The following is a 26,815-nucleotide window of genomic DNA, read 5'->3' as shown; positions in this document are numbered from 1 at the left end:
TGAAGAGATAAGTTGATTGGACTTTATTGTCTTTCGCAATCCGACGAATATAATTATATTGATCTCTCCGTACACTCGAATTATTCGGAGAGTTCGGAAGCATGTGAGGACTTCACCCGGGCAAAGCGGAATCTCCCGACTTTCACGTTTAAACTGTGCTGCCCGTCGTCTTCATATTTGTCATTGTAACTCCACTACTTCCATTCACTATTTGTTTATGTAATTTATTGGATATCATCCATCATTAGCTGGGATTCAGCGAGCCTAGTAATCCGGGATACATGCACAGACAGAAGAGAGGTGACCTGACTTTTGTAGCGTGCCTGTGCTCGTATGGAGAATCATAAAAATCAGCAGGACTGATTTGTTTAGTGTTAGAACTAATTCCTATAATTTAAGAAGACTGTTTTCAGTGGAATTATACGTAAAGCGCTCCTTCATCATCTTACAGTTTCAGCCGAAAAACTTTGTGGCCACATGTTGGCAAACGCTTGTGATTTGTGATGACAGAACTAAAGACTCTCTTGTCGTGGCGTGGCTATTCCTCTTCTGCTTTCACTTTTCTGCTCACAATTCACTGACGAAAGAAATCATGCTGTGGTAATTTTTAAGGGGATTCTATAATGGAGACAAATCATGACAACCTCACAGAGAGAGAGCTAACTGGGTCAAGGTATACAAATATGTAAGCAAATAGTCAGTCAGTTTAATACCTTTTTCTTCCACCCGTGTTTTATTTCCCCAATAATTAAGCTCAAAATATAATGCATAATGCATAATGCTACCATTTCACCTGCCTGCCTGTCCATAATTGATATTAGTGAAAACCATTTCAGTTGAAACACCGTCAAATGCAAATGTTGTCACACTCATTGTTTATTATTTTGCATAATTCGTTGGCAGAATCATGAACACTAATTCAAATTATAGGGTGACACCCACGGTACATAGATAAGCAGCACGACAGAATTTAGGAATTCATAACGTACTTCTCCTCTAATGCCGTCATATGAATGTATTGTCTCACATTGTGTTACATTGTGCGAGTGATTGTGACATTCTCGCATTATTATCTTAAAAGCAACAACTAAATTTACTCTGCTCGTGCAAGTTGACCTACGAGATATCGATTCTAAAAATGGCATTTACTGCAAAAGGACACATTTTATTACTTCTTCTCGCCGTCGTCGTCGTCGTCCCTCTTTTATCTCGTCTTGCCTCTCTATCCTGTGTACGATAGGACATGTACATATGCACACTGTGTGCGTATATGAGACTACAGTGCATACTTATCCCTCGTGAATTTTGCACTAATGTTTTCTCAAACCGGGCGATTTCTCCTTCATTTCACACGACACAACCCCACACAAACAAGTACATAAATATTTCTAAACGGGGGTTTTGTTTCAGTCCTGGTAAATTGGGACGAATAATGTGGGTGATGTACGCAGGAATGGAATTGGGACGAACGTGAATAAATTTTGTGCATACAACTTCAACTGTCACCAAGTTGTAATCTACTACCATTTGGCACGAGCTGTGCCCAAATGAGAGAAAGTTATTACCCGACTACAGTGTGTACTCTCGTGACGATGCATATACGTACGTACGTACGGGCAGGCTGTGTAATAATAATGATCATCTGCCCCCAACGCTCAACTTCAAACTTTGATTGTGATACGAATGGAATGGAATTATTCTTTCTGATTGCAACGAATGAGGAGGACGAGACATTCTCAAAATGGAGACAAAATCAAAGGAAAATAGGAAAATGAGACTTTCACATCAAGCTATTCACACACTGCCTCGCGGAAACATGATACTGATGCATGACGACTGGCGGAATTGAGCTTTATAACTTTTTGGGCTGATATCTGATTGGATTCGAATTTGAATTATTTTATTGCATGTCGCAAATAACTGATCCAGTCCCGACTCAAGAAATTATAGTTATTTCTTCCATTCACTGCAACCCGGATGGAAATTGATGCCAGTGCAATGCATTAGCCCCGGTGTCGTAGTAATACGTACAGCAATACTACTGGTGTGACGAGGGGATGTAGCCGCCTTCATGATGTGATGTCTTGATACCAGGCACAAATTACTCTTTCTCTTAACTACAACTTTATACCCAAACACAGCACGGCACAAAGTAGGAAGTACGTAAATACGTACGAATGCATGTGTATGGGTATCATTGTACGTTAACTTAATGGACATTTGTTCAACAACAACAATAACGTATTCAGTCACATATTTCTCATGATTTGGTGAGAAGGTTGTGCTATTCTGAGCAGAAGTTGCTTTCTCCATCTCCGTCTCTATCTCTCTCTCTCTCGCGTCGTCCATTAAGTTCAACTGAATGACAGGGAGACTTGTCGGGAACTGTGTCAGAATGGGGCCATAATAGCCAGATTTGATAAGACGACACATCGCAATAAACGCCACGGTCCCTTTGTTCTTTATGAGAGCAACCTATAGAGGAACCATACAAAGGGAATTCTCAGATTGGATTGGAACAATAGGCCCATCTTTGTTTGGTGATCCCATTTTTGAGAACAAGCAGAAAAATATGTGAGAGCACTTCTCACGCACTCACAAGCCCGACGTATGTACGAGGAGTGAATAAAATGCTGCTTGACTTTCCTATTGAGATTTGCCGTTTACATAAGCAGGGAGTGGGAGTGGGAAATGTGTACAAATAGCAAGTTTATCGTGACTGCTGATAGAAATATTAAATATGAACAAGCTTACCGTTCAAATTTGTATGAACAATTGAATCATGATGCAAAGCTGGGATGAATCCATTTGCATAATACCAAATATCAGGCTATTGACGTGAAGTAAAATATGCAAAGGCTGTTTAAGATGAGGAAAGAGGACCATGTGAAAGCAATTGGAAGGATAAAGGTTGAATTATTTTTTATGTTATGCGATACTGCTCGTGTACTATGCAATGCTCTCCCATCCAATGTTGTGTAGCTGCTGGTTGAGCAATCCTGTCATGTCATGAATGAATCCTTTGACTCGAATGAGATGGTTCAAACTTTCATGATTTTTAAAGTTGCGTTGTTATTTGCCCGAGAGAGAGGAGGGAGAAAGCTTTATTGCCAAGCCATGCTTTCATCCATCCGTCCGTCGCATCCATGCTGATGCTGGTTGTGTTGTTGCATGTTGTCCAAGTGTGTACGAGAGAGAGAGAGAGCGAGTTCACCACCACTACCGCCACGACGGACCAACTACTGTACATCATAATTGGCAAGGGACACTCTCCAAGAACTTTCTCCAAGACCACATTCTGAGTTTCTCTGAAAAACTTTCAAGCCTGTATCTGTTCTATACGGGTTGGTTGGTTAGCATGCATCTCCTCATTCTTGACTTTGTGGTGGACGAGGAGGAGGAGGACTCGAACCTAGTTTAATATGTTATGCGCCTTTATGTGCTAAATTTTGGATCGGCCTATGGTGTGGTAGTGGTTTCGTTGAGGAAGAGACTCCCATAATCATCCAAAGTATTCCAAAGTTGCAATTTGGTCCGAGCTCAGCTAACTACTTTTCCAGCCACATCCATCCACTTTGGTCCACGTCCTCCTCCGTCCGTAATACTTACACTCCAAGGCCCTCACATACATACAACGGGGAAGTAATTTCGCCTCATGAAATCCCAACAGGACCAACTTACCAGCACTCACGACTTTCTTGCAAATTTGATCCCTGCTCCAGAAATTACCAGATGGATCAACTTTTCTAAATTTGGATGCCCATGTACTTACGCCATGTGCTTTTTTGTGTGTGACGACAGTCGAACGCGTACCCTCGACCCCATGAGCAATTAACCGAGTTTAAAGTACTAGCATTGTTTTTCTTGCTGCTTTCACTGTAGAATTTTATTGTATTTATTGTATTGATGACTTGTTTGATTTGGCACACGAATAATATTTTTCTCCTGACTGCCATACGCGTGTACATGATGACAAAACAAGTTGCCGCAAAACAAGCCGTCGTCGTAGTTCATCAATAATGTAGAATATTACCCTCAATTGTGATTCACCGTTAGGAAGGTTATTGGCAATCAGCGTAAGAATTGCAAAAAGGAATAAATATTTTTACAGCTCTGATCACATATCCATAAAATTAATACCAAAACAGATAAACGACCAAGCTTGTGCGCCTTTCTTTGAGCAAACCCCTTCCAATTTAATGTAATGTCGAGAACGTTACGCAGAAATTGGCTATATTTACATTTCATAACAAGAACGACAACTGAAAGGTTTTAATATTTTATCGAATTTCCGAGACTAGAAAATTGTGGACGTCACACATTCTCCATTGAAATGAATGATATTGCTGCTCCTTCAAGGCTTGCATAACTCACCTCGATTACCCACTTCCTCTGCCTACATGTACGTTCATACATCATTGTTCTCCGTTTCTTGTGCACATTATTTTCAGTTGTTTATTTTCGACATTGACTGGAGAAAAATTTATCTACTTTTCCCGAGACATGAATAACCTCCTTCTTTGTGAGGAGACCTTGAATCCCATGCTGTCAACCCACTCCTTTTCGCCCTACATGTGATCAGTGGTGATTTTGGAAAGCTTTGTTTCTGCAGCCAGCGAGACGTTGCCTTTGCTCCTTGCATAATCTGGCGTGTGGTCTCAGTCTCAATTTGAATTCCGATTTTGTCATTTACTTTTGTTCCCTGCTTTCTCCTTGGAACAAACTTGAACCGAGAAGAAGAGGGACAGAAAGAAAGCTCAACCATACAGCCACGGCTTTATGCATCTTTCTATCTCGACAATCTCTAGACAATTTCTTTCGCTTTTTATGCCTTAAAAATTGTGCCCGCATTCCATTGTTTCTCTCGAGTGGAGAAGTAGAGCATGCATTCATTCATTTGAAATCATTGTGTGTTTGGGTGTGTGTGCGCGCTTATGTTTCTGCTTTATTTTTAGTGCTTCCTCCATTTTTTAGACTACATTATTTCCCAGTGGTGGGTGCGACCACTTGAAATTTAAAGAAAGGAATATTAGTGTTTGGAATGAAAGGGAAATGTGTGTGACCGTAAAGAAAGAAGGTTTTTGGGCTCATTCGCACGTGAGGTTGCAAGAAATGTGTTGTCAAGCCCGCGTTGATAGGATTCTGGTGGGCGGCAAGGAAATTAGATTGGGGTGCATAAATGATCCCAGGCACATCAACCGGTGCCATACATGAGATGAGATGAGAATGACTCGAAACGTGTGGTTGTTGTTGTGTGTGTGCTTTCACTGCTTTCTCCTGAATATTGTTTGGGCTAAATCGACCACGGGGCAAAGTGGTTGTTTCTTGTGCTGCGTGTAATAGCATGTTCTAGCTGGTCCTCTACCTCGTGGGTGGATGGAGGATGAGCTGGAGATGGGATGGGAAAGAGGAGGATGAAATAATGGGAGCGAGAGGCTACTCTTTATGTCCATTGTTATTTGTTGGTCTGGTGGGGAAAAGTGGCATGGTGTGTTCTCTCTCTGAACGGGAGGCAGGAAGGGGAAAGTCATACGTGGAGATGCTGCCTGTACTTGTGCTGTAGTTGAGGTTGAAAGTGGGACTATAAATTACGTGCTCAGAGGCAAAGCGGGTTGCTGGACACCTTTTACACCAACCTTTAATCAACAAGGATTCTTTCCCCTCTGAAAATATTTGGGCTCACAGAACGTGGAAAACATAACTCTTATGGAGCAAAAGTGATGTCAAAAGTCAACACATTTCTTTGTCACAGAGAGAAAGAGAGGGCTTTTACTCGGTGGTGGCAGTAAATGAAGGGCCAAGAGAGAGAGGTGTGTTTGGAGAGAGAGAGAGAAAGTTGAGAGTCGTCATCGTGTACATTTCGCAAATAGTTTTAAGCACCGAGTTTTACGGCACAACAACAACAAAAGTAGAAACATATGGACTTTAACTTTTGATCTTTGTTCATCTTTCTGCCTTATTTTGAGTAAAAGGCGGAAAGAGGAAGGTCACTAATAATACTCGGCTGCATGGCGGAGTAAAAGTGGGACTGGGAGCGTGTGAGACGTAATAATAATGCTGGGCGAGCGAGCGAGCGAGGGAGCAGTGAGAGTAATTTCGACACCAACTTTCTTTGATCTTTTTAACCAGCTCCTGTGGTCTCTCGGCCAAAGGAACACCACCAACAGCAGCATCAGCACCAGCAGCCTTAATTAATTTTCATCTCCAACCAACGCCGTCCCCTCGTCATATTGGATTCGAGGGCAATCTCCTCCTCCTCCGATTACCGGGATGAAAATTCCAAATTGGAGCGCATTATGTATATGTCGCACGACTCCGGACGCACCAACCATGCACAAAGAGAAACACGTCCCCATTGTTACCATTATTACTCCTTCTGGGTGGGTGGCAATTGGAGGAAATTGATAAGCTGTTGGATGTCACCATTATTTCGCTATAAATACATATCTGGCCATCTTCCTCCACAAACAGGACGAGTTGTGCAGGGTCGACCTTTGTCTTTAAATAGTTTCCTTCATATCTGGCATGAGAATCAAAATAATTAGAGTTGGGAAACACTAATTTAATTTTGATGATTTAACTCTGTAAAATACGAGGGAAATAAAATCTTCTGCTGAATAGGAAGACGATGATGGAGAATTGTACAATTAGATGCGCGAGCTCATGGGTGATGAGAAAAGGAGAGCAACTTTCTCCAAAAAACACCACACGCCAAGGAGAAAGTAATGGAGGAAGGGCGGAAGCGACGTGTTCATTTTAATTTCGGTTCAAAATTTGCAGAGTTTGATGGTGTAAAAGTTTCTTTGTATCTGCAATCTTTGCTCTGACTCGACTGAACTACTTTGCACTTCCTCCTTGCCAAATGCACACATCAGACCATGCTCCCCGTCCCTTAAATGTGTGGTGTACGTACGGTGGTTCTCTCCTTTAAGCAGGAGCAGCAGCTAATTAGCCGCAGATGGAGTTTCACTTTGGGAATAAAGATGGGACGAGTGGGAGTATAATTGGATCACTCATTAGACCGTGACTGACATTTACTAATAATCTAATTACATTTACATCTCTAATTTTTTTGACAGACCTCAAGATATGTGTGCACAGGCCGTTTTGCAATCTTGCTGCTTTCACCGATTCAACACACACACATTTGTGTAATGGGTTGCATAAGGTTACATATGCAGTGAGACGTGAGACGTAAAGAGTGAGGGGCATTTATTTATACAACGTTATTTCTAAATGATGGTCAACCTCTAACATTTGACTGTATTTGAATCTCGTTAATGGCTGAAATAAATTTGCAACTGAGCGTAATCGATGGTTACTTTGAGACATCTCAATTGGCTTTTTATCCCCGTCATTATTATGCCATGAGAAGAATAGGAGGAGAGAATAATGAGGACTATCGATAGTGCTGCATGGTTAGTGTGGATTTACCACCACAAAATTGAGCCAAATAGTGGCGAGTTTGGTTGTGGGTGGACTTTTTAAGGAGGTGATGTATTCCTCGATGCCGGAGGATTCTTGGATGCCCAGTGCCAGCAGTGGAGGCATGTACGTATGAAAGTGTTCGTATTGGCGTATCTGGTGCCAATATTGGTATTCAGGGAGTTATTTAGGGGAGAACCTCGGAGGAATTTTCACTTCAAATTTTTGCTGACCGATGATTTGTGCTTTGATTTCGGGCTTGGTTGGATTTTCCTTTGGAAGAAATGGAGAAGGTCGACTTGAAGCGGAAATCCACTCCACTTTTATCCACTCCCATTCCAGGTCTCACCCAATAATCAGACATGCATTTTCCAGGGGGATCGTACAAAACACAATCTCTCACAATCTCTCCGCGTGCCCTTTGAATCAAGCAGCTCGTTCAAGTCCTTCGCTTATCATGGCTTATTCGGCATGGGAATTGTTGGAGCAAATCACCCCACCACCGAAATGCTTGATTGTGCAGCAGGGTGCAAATTCCCTTCTCCTCGCTCACGATTTTTAGTTTTGGGAGAATGGAATGCGAATTTAAGTGGGACAGGCTGAGAACGCAGCAGTAAAACGACGAGCTTTGTCTTCCTGGCCTTTTAAAAGGACGGTGACCATAGAACATGGACTGGTACATACATTCGTACAGGAAGGCACCAGCGTACCGGTCTTATGATGTCACCCATAAATCCCTTCGGAATAGCAGTGGAACGATGATATGAGAAACGTGAGACACTGCCTTATGCGCGACGTGCTCTTACAATTTCCACAAATCGTACACTTTCCTCACCGATGCCCTCCACATATATTCCTCTCCCTCGATTCCCTGTGTCCGTATGCATGTAGAGCTCTGTGGGGTCAACTCATTAGCATCAAGTTGATTACAATGGCGGAAATGCTTGGTCATGAAAGATACAATGATTTCTGTGGATTGGACTTTGTGTCCTCCTTTCCGTGCTAAACTATGTATGAAGTTCTCACATGTTACACAATTTCTTGGGTAACAATAATGCTGAAGAGTTGACTCTTGTGAGTGGTGGGAGGCCCCTGGAAGTAGTGTCTCAGAATATATATGGGTTTTCACAGTACACAAGTGACCAGCTCATGTTTCTTTGACATGATGTGTCCAACGCTGCACGTCGACAATATGAAGTCAAACCGACGGGAGGCGCCGGTCGTATTAAGAGTTAAGTGACTTGAGGAGTGCGGAAAGTGCAATTGTTTTGCGTGACGACTGCCACACTCCTCTTACTCCAGAATTTCGGAACCCTTTGGCCGATGGATGTTGAGAGACATCAAGGCAAGTGGGCACGTGACCTGAGTGCGAAAGTCACCCGAGGTCGAATCAATTTACCAAGCAATTCCTAAAACTCAACTAAAACTATCACCTCCCGACGATGGAGGAGGAGAGAAAGCACTAAGCTCCCAGTTTTTGGTTCGTTTCCATCATTACGAACGACGAGGAGGGTGTAATGATTTTACTTTCTGCTAAAATGTCAAAGTTTAAGAGTAACGATATGTAGCCCAATTAACTGTCCAATTAATTGGAAGAAATGAAAATAAATTTTACTGGAATGTACATGCATGCAAGCTCACACGGACAAATGGAAAAAGGCTCATTCCATATTCTGCCCCTTGCACAAGAGGTGGTGAGGTGTATACCAAATACGGAATGCTTCGAAAATTGCTAGAATCCGATCTCGAGCTGTTTCATGAACTCTTTGTGAAAAGGTTTACAAGGAGAACATGCAAAAACATAAATGCAAGTCTGAGAAAGCCAACTGAACATAAAAACCTTTGGCTGCTACGAGAGTAATTCTTTTTACGTATGCAAATACATTTGTTGTGCGTATGTTGCACTGTGTGGCTCAGACCAACCGAGACCTTTCTGGCAGCCGACTTGATGATCTGCTGTACACGAGTAATTTTCCAGTTTCAGCATTTATATTAATTTGCTCACTTTCTTGCTTGTGCACTGCTGTAAAGATGTGCCTGGTATGCAGAATATGAAAATGTGGTGTTTTTTAGTGTTCGAATTTTTAAGCAAATAAGCAATTTACAAGCTGGCAAACCCAAGGAGCGAACTGTTGTGTAGCAGTGTTGTTCATTTCGAGTTGCAACAATAGCTTTTCCCGTCGAGTAAATTACAAGCCATTCCTCGCATCCTCCTCGAGTGTAAGTAGTAATATTGGCTGAAAATCCCATAAAATTTGTTTTATCCTGAGGACATTCATAACTCCTCGGATGGAGGAAATGGGCCAAACTCCCCTCGCAGTTTTGCTAATAACTCTTTTCAACCAGGGACGATACTTCTGTTTCACTTTTACGGCCCCACCACCTACCACCACCACCTACTACACACTCGTACTTCCTACAGCACACTTCTCTCTCAGTTTCAGCCAGCAATTTGATGCTTGCAATTTTCCCTGGGTCTGGTCATAAAATATGACATGACACATTTGCCATTTACAATTTGGAAATGCTGGGGGTAGCAGAAATAAGGAGGAACTCCTCCTCCTCCGACCGAGTTAATAAGCACATCGGGGATGATCTACTACTACTTCTCCCACTCTGTGTCGAGTCCACATTCAAATGCAAATATACACTCGCTCCACCAAGGTCCAAATTACTCTGAATTTTTGGGAATGGTGGAAATTCTTGCCAGAGTGGAGCAGACTAAATTTTATTATATGTAGTAGCAAAGAGCCGCGTTAGTATTGGCTTTTGTCTAATCCCATGAATCCAAATCTAAGACTTAGGCCCAAGGTCCGAACACTCGGCTCACACGCGTCTCCACCAGTCCGAGGTGATGCCACCATAAAACCAATGCTCTTCTCGTGCTAACGTCGAGTCTTCCTCATTTTAGCCTCCTAACAATCTAACTTAAAAAAGAGCTTGGAGCATGTACGGGGAACCACGAGGTTGATGAATAAGCCATAACGGTACTTGCCGTGTGTTTAACCCGGGAGAAAGGTGGATAACGTGGAGGGGTGTTGTTTTTGCCGGTTAATGGGTTCGCCTGGTTCGTACCTTTGGATAAAGGGAAGAAGAGAACAAGGATTTCACTGCCAGTTTACTTACGAGTAGTAAATTAGACTTAATGGCCGAAACAAATCAGTACGTTTGCATTTCGTATGACTTTCTAACTGCAGCGAGTTCGCCCTCTTGATCCCAAGTCATCTGTTTACGGTAGTCGTCGTCGTCGTCGCAGCCTACCCTTTGGTTTTAGGTCAGCACCAGCCTAGGCACCTCATCCTACAGCGTGGCTGGTAGTTAGTGCGCATAAATTGATTGCTTCATTAATTTTAATTCACCTCCCTGCATTATCACGACCAATAAGATGCATTCAATCCTGAAGGAAATTCGTGAGTTGTATTCATATGCGTGGCTGGGACAGCCGACAGGAACTCGACTGGTCTCAAATGCATCGAAAACTCTCTCAGGATGATCCAACGTTATTGTACAATTCTAACTTTCTTTCCGCAATAAATAAATGCAACGTGGCTCATTTCGTACAGATATCAAGTTTGAGCAAGTCTTGTTTTAGATTAAAATCCATCAAAGTAATGCCTGCTTCTGTAGTTGGACTAGACACATTTTCTCTCGAGTATGTATTGCCAATCGAAAGTGGAATTTGGGAATAAGATGTATGTATTAGTAAGGAGAGAACATCTGCCAAAATGATGGGAATTGTAGCAGAGAACAGATACAAGAAAGATGAAAAAGTCGTTAGATTTGATCTTAACTTGCTCCTGTGGACGACGACCCATCTGATGTTTGGTCTGCACAATGTGGAGAACAATGCAATACGATTACGTCGTCTCTCCCTCCACTCTTCTCCGTCGACGACCATGACCCACTTTGTGCCAACAAATTCTCTTCCTCCACCAAATAAATGTACATCCTCCACCCTCCCGTTCTTTCCTCCTCTCGCCACACATTGTTGCCTTGTTTTAAAACTTCCTCTCGCTCCTCACCCACCATTCACCACAATTCACAATTTGCTCTGCATCCCGATCCCGAGATTTCGTTATGCATACGCCACAATAATGCCACTCATACATGCATCCTTTGGTGAAGGAAGCCCCGCTCGGGGTACGTACGGAGGTCAACAAAATGTGTACTCAGCAATGCCTTGTGCATTCTTATGAGATGAATACAATTTCTTGAAATTACTTTTTGGGAGGGAACTGATTTAGGAAATGTCCCCAACTGTAATTTAATGCTCTCATGAGAAGGACGCCTTTCTGCTTACACAAGCAAACCAAGCCCCACCACCACCACCGCTGGCCTCTCTCTTGCATAAAAATAAATAACCTGCTTGGAAACATGCGAGTAAATAATAGTTCTTTTTTAAAATAAATGTTGCAACAGACACGGCATTTGTATCAGCGACGTTGAAGGGCTGCAGTCGAAACTATCTCGTTAAGAATAATTTTATTTCAGTTGTGAATAAAGGCTTAAAAGTGTCCAATCTATTCCCGTCGCATGACATCACACGATTTGACTCATTCGAGGATGACGACAGCGACGATACTTGCATGGAATCATTTCCCATTCGTCAATGAATGCTGGATGGCCAATACTGGAAGTTGCTTTCCTTATCAGCACCACGACCTTATCTCTGCACTCGGTACAGTCCGTGCTGTGTGAATTTTGCAAATGTAAATATTGAATAATACGTGTCACCTCGTATTTAAGAGTATGTCAGTGTTCCTTCATACTTGCTGGGTCACCATTCCATCATAAATTATGCACACTCACCCATTCAGATCCACTACTTCAATCTCGCTAATTAATAGAATCTAGTGAACATACACATGTACACACGTCGTCTTGGTATATACGTTCGTACGTATATGTACGCTAGATATGTGAGCATGCAGCAGACTGCGAATTAGGCCTTGTAGTGGTATTACGAGCCTGCTAATACGAACATATCCATCTATCTCCCTTCGAGGCGTGTGTTTGTAAATATCTTAAATTGTAGGAGCAGCGATAGTGTGCTATACGTATGAACTGTGAGAATGTGACTGTGCTAATGGAGATTAGTAGCTCCTTGTGATTCTCATCTCGATTCGTGTGCAAGTGCTCGCGTGCGTTCCACCAACAGCAAAATAAAATGAAATAAACGAAACGAAGAGCGTTGGCCGTGGACGTTCACCAACTTTGAGGCTGGATTTCGACGAGGGCGGTGGACGAGGTTGGGAAGCCACGGGATTTGTGGACACGACGATAACGATAACTTTCACCTTGCTTTTCTTTTTGCTTTCCTCAATTTCTCACTTGTTCTTTTCACTTGGGCTGGAAGGTGGTGGTTGGTTTGTGCATTTTTGTTTTACTTCACTTATTTCAGATTAAGAGCAAAATGGGATTAGCTTTCTCCAGTCGTCTGCTGCTCTAAATTGCGCTACTCTCGCTGAAATGTGTGTATCGTGAATTAACACGGAAATGGAACCCGTGTGGCGTCAATGGTTTGGCGGCGGTGCACGTTAAAGCAGCCATCCTTCGTGGTGACGACCAGCAGTTTACTTGTAACTCAGATTTATATTTATCGATGAAAAGAAACAATCTGGAAACCAAAAGACCTCGTGTTTTCACACATAAATATACGCCCGCAGAGTTTAAGAGTTATGCATAACCAGGTTTTCCTCCCCTTCACCTCACCCCGTACTTCCGTATGCACTTGGACAAATGAACTTTTGCTAATAGTCATAAACAAGGCGAGATTTATCCGATATTTTAAAATATAATTGCACAAGGAGGGAGATAAAAAATGAGGCATCATACATAAATCCTTTCGTATAAACTTGGCGACGTTTACAATTTCAGAAATATCAGAGAAAATAAATCAGTGCGTGGCTGACATGGCAGTTGGCACTAGTGTTCCAATTTTTTCTCCCATTTCCACATCCACAGAGAGAGAGAGAAAAGATATGATTTTCTCAAGATGTTCACCCCAAAAGAAAGTCTCAAACAAGAAACAAGTCAGAATATGAGGAAATATGATACTTTCTTCCCAACAGCCAGCCAAACCCATGCACTGAAATCTTCTCAACTAATCTGACACAGTGGAAGATGCATGGTTGCATATATTTGGCAACTTAATTGGGAGGAATTTGGGTTTAGATTTTGCTCATTATTCCACTCCATTTTCCACTTATCAAATTATTCTCTGAATTTGGACGGTTCCAAAATATACTCGGCCTTTAAAAGGACTTGTGTTCAGTGCACGTTCCCACAATGTTTAGTTTAGTTTAGTTTGGTATTAATGCAAGCAGATGCATCGCGTGTGTTTCGTTCCAAGCAGATTTGTGCAAGTAATAATAATACTTGGAAAAAGTGTTCATAGAAAGCAACTCAAATTGCCATAAAAAGCGAATATATATCCTTTTTCTGTTAAGAGAGAGCAATGAAATGTAGCAACTAACTCAGCCATTTCCCTTTTGTGGGGCCCAATTGGACAGTTGAAGATACGATATGCTTACTTTTCCATATTTTATTCCATTCTGTTGTGTCTCATTGAGTAGTTAAATGTCTCCTAAATTTTTGCGGTTGGCCTCGTGCCATCATATCAATTTATCCGGGCTCAATCCTGGAATCAATGATGATCGTCATCTTTGAACAAAAACCCATCATAACACAGAGAGCAGGCTACCTAACAACCCACATGCACACACTTACACCACACCAGCCAAGACCGTCGCCAACCTCCTTCGACAGACTTTCTCCGCCGATGTTTATGAGCATGCAGTGCATCGTGCCATCATTTCATTACTCATGCTACGTTCAGGGGACTAAAGAGCATTTCACGTATAAACATACATTTATCCGTAGCTCCAGTTTTTTCCCTCTCGATTCCACTTTTAGACCGCAGCCCATGACATGTTCCACGTCCACTCCAAGAAACAGCGTGACGTTGTATGTTTAGATTCATGTGGTAATATAAATAGCACGTATTCGACTTATTTATAAGTATTTACATAAACATCAAGGTTTTGTAATTAATAATTTTTTTTTCTAGTAGAATTTTCCACATTAATTTTTTCTCTGGGTGAGAACGGGAGAACTGGGGGAATGGTTGTGTTTGTTTTCTTTGAAATAGCGATATAATTTTTAATAAAGTGCAAATTTGGAGTGAGGTTGTGAATGTGGGAGGATGGAGAGAGGAGAATGCGAATTGAAGGAGATATTTTTATTTGCTCCTCGGATTTTAATAACACTTTCTCCTCCTCAAAGGAGAGCATAACCGGATCTCCTTGTTCTCCGTCGTCTCTTTGTTTCTGCTCCTCGCTTTGAGTTGAAACTTTGAAATGGGAGAGACAACGGCGGAGCAGGCTTGTTGGTTACTTATTACTCGCACAGCTTTCTTCCTCAAAATGGGCTTCTCCTTGTTGTTCTCAGAAGGGAGAACTTTGTCCAAAGTGGGTCTTAACATTTTCTTGGAGGATCACAATCATGGTCAGAGTTTTAACTTATCCCCCGGGGTTGTACGAGAGCCTGTGTGGTATGCACAGCCATGTTGCATAAGGAGTCAAAGGGGCTCCTGCCTCGTCCACATTTATTTCGAGGCTGGAATTGTGAAGGGACGCGATATAGAACTTATTCTTCTACGTGATTTGTGCCTGGTCACGGCTTACCAATGCAAAAAATGAGCAGGCATAGGATGGCTTTTATTGCACACACTATCTAAACTACATTTATTTCCCTCGTTTCCTATTTCTTCACTTGTCCTGCTCTTTGTTTTTTCCAGTCGGCACAATTTTTGGCTGCTGCTTTCTTCCGACGACGACCACTTTTTCTTCCCAGTCGTCGTCGTCCTCGTCCTCTTGATGTCCTCCTTGCTACATGGAAGGTTCCAACATAAAACAAACTATTGTGATGCACTGTGAGGGAAGGCCCAGAGAAACGAGATGACAATGCCTCCTTGCTCCTGTCTTTGTCGCTCCTCCGAAACATTAAATTTCTTTATGCACTTTTGAGTCTCACTTTTATTTTCTTTGAGCTCTGCGTCATTAAGATAAGTTATACTGTGGAATAAATCGTTTGAGGATCGGGCTGAGCATAAAAGCGTCGGAAAATTTGACCATTTCAGCAAGCCCGCTCTCTCCCTGATATTGAATAAAAGGAAATGTGACGAGTTATGCGAGGCTGTAATTGGACTCTAATTAATGTGTTCCAGGTCCGAGTGGAAAAAACTTGTGCGTGGGCTGGAAAGTTTGGTCCATCCTGGGAATTCGTCTTCTCCCCAAAAATCAGAGTGGATCAGTCTAATTTGGTCCAGCGAGGGTTGTGATATCATTACGACTGCTTCAATGGCCGCCACCACCACTTTATAGCCTGACCATCATCTCGAACCATAATCCATAATCCAGTTTCGCCAAGTCGTCACTGGAATGAGTGAAGACCAGGAAAAGCAGCAGCAGCATCAACCTGGAGTATCACCACCATCCACGTTCGAGTTGAGACTTGAAGAAAATATTGACCCAGATAATCCGAATCGGAATTGTGCAAATAATTGCGGGCGACGAGACTGCTCTTGTTCCACCAGTGCCACAGACAATAATCGGATTTCCACTCCCATAAGTGGTGGGTGTGCTTCTGCTACTCAGCCAAGTTCTTCAGCTCCAAGTGGTGGTGGTGGTGGCCCGGCTGCTGTTACTGCCACCACTGGGTCCTCCTCCTCCGGGAGCAGGAAAAGTGTTGGATCGGATCATAAAAGTCCTTCAGCCTCATCATCACGACTGACGAGGAAATCTAATAATAATGCGAATCATTCAATCTCGAAGCCTTCCTTCCCGTCCTTGGTGATCGCTCTGCTGAACACCGTCCGGACTTCTGGCGGTGGTGGCGGAGCGTCCACGGTGGCAGGAGCCCACTTGACGAAGGCAGGACCAGTGGCGGGGGACCCTGACGATGAGGGTGGTGCCACTGCGAGCGAGAAGCCAGGAGACTCCTCCAATTCCAATGCTAATCTCAATTTGAAGATGGGGAATAAGAACACTAATGGCCTTCCCGGCCCCACCGCCGACGACGAAAACGGCAATGAAACTCCGACGGGTAAGTTTATATCTCCTGTTAAAACCCCATTTGCAAATTCTGAACCCCATAATTGGCACACTTCCGATTCAAATTTCTTGCAAGTACTAAACTTAAGGTTGGGTGAGGTTTCTCAGCCCGTGCTGTTTCCTTAGTTAGCGGAAAGTGGGAACCCAGGAAAGCTCTAAAGAACGAGACGCGGAGAGGTTGCATTTTATTGGAGTGCAATGAAAAAATGTAGGCATAGGCTCAAGTGTGTCGGCGGTGGAGCATTTCCACCAATTTACGAGAGAAAGCAATATTGGTCAACGTGTAAGAACTCATCGGGTCAATCAAACACTTTTATCGTCACTCTGTCAATTTAGCACGTCTGGCGAGTATAACTCTCGTCGTCGTTACTCGTTTCCAATTCTGAGTTACACCAAATGATAATACTGACATGCACTTGAGTAAGCACGTTCCAATCATATAGCTGCTCCACACATGGCGAGAATATTGGTCATGGCCCCATGATCAAGCAACTACTTGTTTTCCTCATTCTCCTGGAGAATTCCGCTCAAGGCATATAGACAAATAGTCGAATAATAATATTTGAGCAAGTGAGCCGAGTGGAATTAGCATAGGCGTTGGTTATTTGGTGGTTACATAACATGACACAACGAGCAACAAATTTTTATTTCGTTGCTGCATGCTCCGCCATCACGGGGATTGATGACACGGGGTAGCATCATGACCATTTTGATGATGGTGGCGTGGCCAAAGAAGGACTTTTCTCCCCATGAATTAGAGGATCGAGTGCATTAGTTTTCGACGCAGGTAGAGGTGGACGAGGCCGTGTTATGCACAATAGATGAAGAGCTGATCCGGACTCAATCCGCACACCCACAACATACATAATCACCACTACACAAATCGTGTCTTGCTCCAAACATCCCTCACGGCTTTCACACATCACCATTACCACCACCACCACTGCTGGGTTTACTTACGCTGCTTTCTCCACCACCGCTCCACCCATGCCGTCTCACTCGTCCTTCGGAATCCTCACTTCCGTTCCATCCATTCTTTTAGAAATCCTAACGTCTCGAATCTGTTCCGTTCACTCGCCAGTAAATATTTTGATGATGGACATGGTGTCTCCTATCTACGTCTGTAGGCCCAGGAGTAGGCGGCGGCGGAGGAAGAAGAATGCTCATGATAAGTCTGGACCATCACTTGAAGCGCTTTCTCTCGCTCTCATTTGGGAAGTCGTCGTCTGCAGCGGACACTCGGAACCGTTGTGGCGTTGGCAACATTGTTGTAGTGCTGGGCTTTGGCGGAATATGTGATGGATGGTTGTCGGACATCTAATAAGGCCAAAACATGCCCCCGGAATCACAAATTTGAACAAAATGGCAAATGAGCGAGTTCTTAGTAATGCTGTGCACGAGTGGAGCTGAATTGTACGGAGAGCATATGAATCACTCTGATTCGCTAATTTAACCTTTGATGAGATTACAATTGAAATTCTTAGTGCAATTCACCCTCCCAACAAATGGTTGGTTGTATGGATGGTGTGTGGCGTGGGTACGGGTCCGCAATCCCACTCACCCGCTGCCTCCGACAAATACGAGAAAAAGCTCAGACCCAGGACAATAACGAGGAAAAGAAATTCCAGAGCCGGAAACTGGTCATGTTCGGTGTCTGAATTCGAATGCACAAATCCTGTCTCAAAATTGCTCAGTCCTCATTGAGACGAGGATTATCTAAATTGGTCCCCTACATTTCCAGCCTACTAATTTGTACCAGCCAAGGTTTCCACTGGACTTTTGGCAGCCAAACCCTCCCCCTCGCCCGCGTATGTACATACATCCGAGTCGTCGTAGGAGCCTTGCCACCCAGCACCACAAGGATCCTTCGCCCACAATTTCATTTTCCACACATCTCGCATGTATGTATGTACACTTGCTTAATAGCGTTGCTGTGAATTGCGTGCGAAACACGTTACATTGCATACGCGTTATTGAGTCGGTACAAAATTCTTGGGAGCAATATTCATGAAATTAGTAGACACTTTAAAGCAGAGGAATTCAACGAGAGCTGTAGAGCATTGGCTTTAAAGTAAAGGAGATATTTCGCCATTGGATTGTGGATTATTACGACTCGACACCCGAATTGGTTTGGCCGAGTGGAAGGAATAAGCAGTTTTAATGGAAACTCTATGGTGTATTTATGTGGATCGTGGTATCGCCCGGTGGATGGATTTCGTGAGGCAGAAGTGGCAAATGGGATGCAATTATTATAAAGTGTCTCCTTTGTCCATGGATAAATTGGTGCGAGTTCATTTCATTCACGTGGACTGGAGTGTGGCAGATTAAGGTTGATGATGAGATGGTGGTGGTGAAAGGTTGCCTAAAACTCCCCCATTTCCCTCTCTAATTAAAGACTCGGATCGGAACAGTAAATCTAATTCGTCCTCCTTTCACACCCACTCCCATTGTTACGTCTCTTAGCTCCACAAATTGACAGCAGGTCGTTATATTTCCACACGCGTCCTCCTCTCATCCATGCCCCGTGCATGTGGTGATAACTCCAGGGATTCAAAACACGAGGAGAACGAGAGAAGAAAAAAAACATGGAAGGCGAAACTTTGAAAAAAATCAAACTTGGTCGAAAAACAGGAAACCTCGAGATTCCGAAACTGTTCTCGACTTTCCCTCCTCGCTCATGTATAAATAATGTTGCAAGCGATTAAGCAGAACAGCCATAGAATTGCAAACAAAAATTCATATGTGTCACAGCCCCATTTTTATGTTTTGCATTTATTTATTTATTTATTTATGCGGAAAGTCAGGAAGTGCTCAAGTGTCAACGGGTCGTTTAGCAGGGAAATTAAAAATTCAAATTTCATACATGCACTGCCTATAAAAAGTTGTGTGACTTTTGAGGAGGATTCTGCCTAGCTTGGATGGATCAGGGTGTCGTTGTGGCGTGTAAATGTCCACTCCATTCAACAAACACTAATACCAGGACTGAGAACGAGAGGTATGTGTATTTGCATACATTTGCATCCTGCATAATGGGCACAGGCTACATACGTAAGTGTCATGTGTGGAGAAAGCCAAAGTTTGGGAGTGAGCAGACTGGGGGAAGAGGAGTGTCGGTGGTTGTGCCATTTTCTGGAAGGAGTGCATGTCGTGGGGTGGGGATGAGGCGAAAAGAAAATGACAGACTACATGCCCACGTTCCACCCACAGTTGACTTTCCTGTGAGAGTGACTCGGTGTCGGTGTGCAATGTTTGTGTAATAAAATAAATGGATGAATTCATGGACAATAAAGCCAGTTGACAGGGAGGAAGAGTGATGTTGATGTGACTTGAGTGACTGGCTCCGAATTCATTTCTTCCAGGCCCCAGTCCAACCCGCCATGACATTTTTGGGAAATAATCATTTTCTTATTCATGATACAAGCTCAACTACACGACGACAACAAAAAGTAGAGAAAGGGCCATAAAATTCATAAATTGGTATGGATCACTCCCTTCCTCCTGCATTATGTATGTATGTATCACCACCCTTGGCCGTACCTACTCCCCATCACGGGCAAGAATGGGGGATAAATTATCCAGTCTTAGACCAAAGCAGTACATACATAGCAAAGAGAGCCATCGCCAGAGTGGTGGTGGTGGTGTTGAATGTTGTTTGAGAGAAACTAGAGATTTCCTATCAATTGTATCGCCTCGTAAATTCGGCGATTGTAAACAAGACAAAGTGAGGCCCTAAGTGTGCAAGAAAGGTGTCAGCCCATTTGGAACCGCTTCGGCGAAGGTAGTTTAAGGATGAAATATTTTTGTTTTATGTTTAATGGATTTTGGATTGTATTTGTGCAGACAGGGCACGCTCGGCTTATTGCGAAGCCTCCCTCGCCTCTTCTGCTTTATGCACCTTTCTCCTCGCCTCTCCTTACGTGCGACTTACCAGCTCTGTCCTCATCTCCTTATTATCTCACCTCACTGGCTGAATATGCATATACCACGACTGAAGCTGTGTACAGGACAAGGAGACGATGAATATACTTCTTCCCTCGCATTGGCACCCGTCGTATATTTCACCACTTGGTTCGAATGCGGGGAGGCCTGAAATTTGAAATCGTTTGCATTTCCTGGCAAGAAAAGGACGGCGTGCATGTGGCATCAAAGGGTTCAAACGGTTGGTGTTGGATGTGCGAATGTGAAGATGATTCTCGGACGGAGATAAGAAATTCGTTTTATGCGTTATAGCCCCAGTTTCATTCCAGGGTGAATATTTCTTTGAGTCAGGTCGTTCTGCGTTTTGGGAGAGTTTCTCATGTTCCACGTAATAGAATGCATAATGTATGACATCCACGGTCCACATCCTCGGTGGTAGAGGTCATATAGTCCGAATTGCTCCACTTCAAATTCAAAGCTGCACATCCTCCGCTGAAATCTTACTTTCCCGTCTGGTCTGACTGTCTGTCTGCCTGCACTTGTCCTGCTAAAAAAGCCCATGCAACACCCATGTTGTTCTCCGTGGAGTGCGAACAAAGGGTCCAACAACCAGTCATACTTTCTCTTGCATCACTTATGGAGGAACCCATTATGAATGAAATTGGTTGGAGGCAGTATTCCATCTCTCCACACAAACCATTATATTCGACGTAGTTGCATTACGGCCTTTGGCTCCTCCACAACACAACAAAGTATAAAATGTAAACCGTAAAATGTAAACCCAGGCACTGCCACATGCCTTCGTACGTACTTACGCTACGTACTTGGATACGTACGTACGTCTGGCCGACTTGTACAGCTTTGTGGGTCTGGAGATTCGAATTTTCTTTCTTCCTTCTCAATGTCCGTCCAGCAGGGCGAGGGGAAACCTGGACGAAGAGAAACAAGGAAGTTAGTCGTTGCTGGTGGTTGTTTTGTGTTATTTCTTGTGTTATAATGCCCTCGTTGTTCACAATGAAAAGCCGGAGTAGTGGAGAAAGTTGGAAGTTGGGAGCGCCGGCGTACGACCAAAAATTGAAGGACGAAAGATCCAGACTTGGTCCACACAATTGTTTCCGAAAGGAGCAGCAAGCGACTCCGCCTTCAAGGAATTTTTGACTTTCTTCCTGCCAGAAGATGTTTTCTAAATGAAATCATACATGCTTGACTTTGGTCTCGTTCTCCCAAATGTGCTGCAAACCCCCACGGCTTGTGTATGTACGTCTCCGTCTGTGTGTTCCTCTGTCTGTGTGGCAGAAACCCAGGAGCAGCCCAGCTCATTTTTCCCAACGTGCTTTCTCTCCTCTGGTTTTTAAAGTGGACGAGAGTGGTGTGAATGGAGTTTGGCTGGGAGCTTTCTCGTCCTTCCCCCGTCTTCGTCTCCTTTCTCCTCTGGACAAATTTTATGGCATGATTTCCCTTCTCATCTCTCAGAACTGACCTACTCTTGACGGAGCGAGGTTGTACTCTCTCTCACTCTCTCTCACTCACTCCTCGTCAGCCAGACCACACCACAAACTCACATGAACAAATCACGACGACGACGGCCAGCAGCCGACATAAGGAGAGCATAACAACAACGAGTCTTGTCTGCTGCCACCATCACTTTGAGACAAACCAAGTTTAACTAGTTGTACAAATCCCACTCGTTCAGTAATTGAACAAAATCCTGTCTGATTTCCACATGGTACAATCTGTGTTTTCTTTGTTGCCTTACACAAATACAACCTACTCCATCACGAACGAAATTATTACTCTACTTCCGGTTTCGACAAAGTGGTTGTTATTTTTCTATTTGTTCATTTATCATCATCATCATTATTAAGTAGTCATCCTTGTCGTGGTGCCACTATTAATTTAAAAGTACCTGAGATTATACATACGAAAACAATACTCACTCATTCGGAAGCAATGTTTTGGCACTGGGATTGGAAACCATGATCAAACAAAGTGCATGACAAAATAAGTGACAACGACGACGACGACGAGGACGCCGCCTAACACTAATTTTCCCGGTCTGAACGAGGTCCACTCTGTCAGTAACTGTGGCAGGGGTTCCTACTTCGCCTTGTACGGTTCCACCACAACTCGTACAAGGGTCACCCATTTTAAACCACAACGAGTCATTAATTAAAGTGATACACGCTGACGAAACCCGTGGTGATTTCTGCGTTTCGGGGCAAAGGGGGCAACGTTAAAAGTGCACTTCCCAGCAAATCAGTCAAAATAGGGAAAGTCAAGAAGAAACCTGGATCAATGCACATTACGTCTGCAGGTAAACCATTTTCCACCATTTAATTTCCATCCGATGATCAGAGGATCTCCTCCTAGCGAGGATTATGAAATGGCATTATCTTAAAATTCATTGCCAAACCCTTGACTGTAAACTGTATCGGTGCAGAATGGAGGGCCGTAAATGTACAATTTTTATGTTCCCGGATTATACGTATGTATAAGATGATGAAAAAGTGAGTATTTTGCACGTGGAGGGCAAACGTGACTGGTTTGTACGTAGGAGGTGGATATTTATATAGGTGCGGTTGTGGTGTTTTATATTTGGTCGATGATGATGACGATATCAGCGACAATTGGAGATTCGAAACTTTCTCTAGCCACGAACCAGGCAGGAGTTTTTGTGTATCAACTATTTACAAGTTTGCAAAGTCATTTCCCTAATTCGCAGAGGAGCAGATATTACGTGTGTACGGGATTGCAATTACTATTACGAAAACATTGCGTGGCGTGGGGTTGTGTCCATCAAATAAATGGAGCCGTCATTCCCGTTCTCCTCTCTCTCACTGGATGGCTTTCACCACGACAAAAACTCGATATTTTCTCTCCTTCATGTCAACTTTGGCTCAAATTTATTCAAAATCGTGATGGAAATGTGCCTGCTAATATACAACTCTTTTATGCCCTATTTACGACCGTCATGGTGGGAGAAAGCACTATTGTCACTCTCTCCGAACTGATGCTCGTGAGCGAGGATGAGGAGCCAGTCTTATTATTTACTCTCCCATTACACGCCGTCATTGTCCTGGATGAGCTTGTACAGTTAATCATTCGAGAGAAAACATGGGTTCACACGATTAATGAAAAGAGTAATCATAAAAAGATGCGTAAGTAAACAAGGCAAACCATTTCCTGACACATATCCTGACCCTCCTTGCGTATGAACAAGGTGACAAAATGGCTAGTGCTTTTTCAGCTTTTACAGAAAATATTCATAGGCACCCATGAAAACTGTGGATGCAGACGTACCTCCATGAATGCTACGGGTTGAAGGCTCAAAGTTTCATAGTGGCCTTGCCTTTGCTTGCTAATTGTTTCGGGCTCAAAAACTTGGTTGAGCAAGTTTGAAAGGAGGGAAGGAGTTGGAGGTCTGGTTGATTGGTGGAGTGTGTGGCAGGCTGTGTGCGGAGAGGTGTAGAGGCAGCAACTTCTCAAGACTTGTTCTAATCTCTCGTAAATCAGCAATTTCATTTTCTCCAAGATTGAGGTGGCCAAATACTTCATTTGAGAGGGATTACTTGAGCATTGTACGTACCACAGTCTTGAGCAATCTTCTTGGGCCTATGTTCGTGTGGAGGAATTGAATGGTGCAGATATGTAACAAGAACAGTGGGTTATGCATATAAACAACTTATCGCTCAATCCTCTTCCCTGTCCGCCTGCTAAATAAGTTAAGCTCTTTCGCAACTTGTTAATTATGTAACAAAAAGCAACTCAATGCAGCCAGTCTGCCCACCTCCCCACGTAAACGTGTACCTACATTCTGGGAACATGGATGAGGAAATATCAAATCAAGTTTACGTAAACTGGGGGTTTGCAAGATTTAGAAAGGGGAACCATGAGGAAATGGATTCCATATGTCGAGGAGTTAAGCCGTGGGAAGTGAGTGTATCTCAGAAAGTGGTAAAATTGGATGAATCTCCTCCTCTCTGATAACACAAATTGCAAATTCTGTCACTATGCGAGTTGCGTCTCCTCAAACCATGCACAAACTACGAAAGCGAGCTTTTTTCCGAGTGCGAAAGGAAACCCTGTGAAGCATTCACATAATTTTAAATGCCGAAAAATGTAGGATATATATTGATGAGCTGCTAGCGAAGCAGAATTTCCCACGGTTGAGTTCCACACGGTCCCTCTGGGACTGCTTTTATTACTTTCATCACAACCGATCCGAACACTCTGAACATTTTTACTGCTTTTACGGTCCAATTTTCCCCATAAAAAATGCAAATTTTCCACTCATTTTCTTCCGTGAGCAGTTATATCATTCTGCGCGCCCATCCCTCACCCATCTCCACTTCGTGCCTAGAACTTTGCTAATTTTTATTACTACTTTCTTAATCCATCTCTTACTCCCAATAAAATCCAGCCACATGCAGCAGTCATATCCGGAGAAAGCAAAAACCAGAAGAAGCAATTAGCAGTACGTGCATTCCTTCCGTTATGAAAATTTCGAGTGTATTTCCTTGTCGGGAATTGTGTTTTCATTTGAGGTTCACTTCCACTTCCTCCTCCTCCGACGGGGACTAGGACGGGCTGGCGGGAGGGTTGGGGAGAAAGTTAGACGAGCAAAGATGATAATTGAAGTGGAAGTACGGGATCGATTAGCCATTTGAATCTCATTGGCCCTATCTTTCAGTGGAGAGGAGTGCACAAGAGGCTATTTCACTGGAGATGGCTTTTATGTCCTCTTCCATGCCCATTTGCGTCCAAACCGGGCCAAAACGCTCGTCCTCATCTTCAGGTGAAGTGCAAGCACCATGTGGTCACCCCGTCCTCACACTTGGCAATACATGCAACAACCACACATCCAGACTGCACACACACACACAAACGGCCCCCCTCTTCTCAAGACTTTAGAACGGTCGTGCTATCCAATTTCGAGAAATATGTCCCTCTCCATTCCACAAACAGTGGCCCACATTGTATAAGTCGGGAATATTATTCATCTCGACGAGACCAGGTTGAGCGGAGGAAAGGAGGAACATTTCTCAAGTCGAATAAAAACTTTTTGACTATACGCCATCTCATAAAAGGGGAGAACGGTTTGAGAGGAAATTGCATGTGAAGTGCAATTGCAAACTTCATGGACGGAGCTGACCACTTGCTCTCCACATTACAAATGTTGCGTAAAGAGTCAAACACAAGGAAGCGACCGAGAGAGAGAGAGAAAGTGTGTCCTTTTTCCTCTTTGGCAGCCCTGTCTGTCCATCTCTATACTTTTATCTGGCCCTTCTAGCCGACTAGAGTGGAGTCCATTCCCACCGCCACCACGACAATCTGGACAACCATATTATTTTCTCGGAAGAACAAGACCTTAGACCCTGCCGAACCATCATCTGCTACTTTCTCCATCTCTGCACACCATTCAGTCCGTGTGTGTGCTTTCTCCTCGGCCTCTGCTGCTGGACATGTGAGGAGCTAATCATTCCCAATCTGCCAAATGCCGATGTCTGCCAAAGGATTTTATAACTTGGTCATTCCATTGAGTCCACAATTGCCAGCATTGGTTCACTAAACTTGTTCACTAAAACTCAATTTTAAAGCTTTCCGTCGTCCTTTGTGCTCCGCAAATGAATGGCAAAATCCCTCAGATTGTGGATGTTGCTTCTCTAATGTGACGGAATTGGAAATGGTGTACTCAAGCAAGCAAAAGTCTTACGACGACTTGGGAAAACTCTTTGATCTCGTCAAACGTTGGATTTTTTTGACAAAAAAGTGGCTGGAATGTCATTCACGAAGAGGAAAGAAGGACGAATATTTTTTATTGTGTTTCGCAATTCATACGAAAGGAAAATCTCAGCTATTTCGAGCATTCGTTTCTCTAAGCTTTGTCGACGTCCGTCAAAAAAAAGGTCAGCAGTAGTGGACAAATTTGACATTCCTTCACTCACGTCATCTTCCAGACGACGACGACGACGACGATTTTATTATCTCTCGAGGAGCAAAGTGGTTGATGACGGGATCCTTTTTTATTCAATCTCTTTTATCCCACTTAGCCCCCCGCACTGGGATGAAATTTAATGAAAAATTAGTTGACATTGTCGAAGAATAAATGTTTTGTTTCCAGTGGGAAAATAAACTTTTTGGGGTCAACTGTTGTTGGTAGGGATAGGGGGGAGCGAGAGGAGCTTCAAATTGCATCCAAATGAAGACAAGGAGAGAGATAGCGAAAGTTTGTTTGGGAGTGAATTTGATTTCCATCCTCGTGCAAAAATAAGTTTAAGATGCCAACCATCTGTTTTCTTTGGAGCGAATGGCAAAATCCAATCGAAATTCTGAACTTTTTCTATTTTATTTTATTGCGC

General features: G+C 43.3%; 1 protein-coding gene across 7 annotated transcripts in view; it reads left to right on the top strand.

The window, feature by feature from the left end:
* Positions 1-163: 163 nt before the first annotated feature.
* The window catches only part of LOC110852630 (calmodulin-binding transcription activator 1), a 60,094-nt gene continuing 33,442 nt past the window's right edge, over positions 164-26,815 (top strand). For 2 of the 7 annotated variants that reach the window (XM_035853473.1, XM_035853469.1), the window contains exons 1-2: positions 12,195-12,673; positions 15,653-16,530. In XM_035853473.1, the coding sequence (XP_035709366.1) occupies positions 15,867-16,530 (664 nt within the window). In that variant the 5' untranslated portion in view covers positions 12,195-12,673; positions 15,653-15,866. Of the gene's footprint in view, positions 686-12,194; positions 12,674-15,223; positions 16,531-21,755; positions 22,771-26,815 lie in introns of those variants that run through there. The other 5 variants (XM_035853476.1, XM_035853472.1, XM_035853471.1 and 2 more) reach the window with 4 other exon arrangements.

The sequence above is a fragment of the Folsomia candida genome, unplaced genomic scaffold (assembly GCF_002217175.1).
Source record: "Folsomia candida strain VU population unplaced genomic scaffold, ASM221717v1 Fcan01_Sc007, whole genome shotgun sequence".
NCBI lineage: Eukaryota > Metazoa > Arthropoda > Collembola > Entomobryomorpha > Isotomidae > Folsomia > Folsomia candida.
The sequence above is the reverse complement of the archived record's forward strand: the minus strand, read 5'-3'. Positions and strand labels throughout refer to the sequence as shown.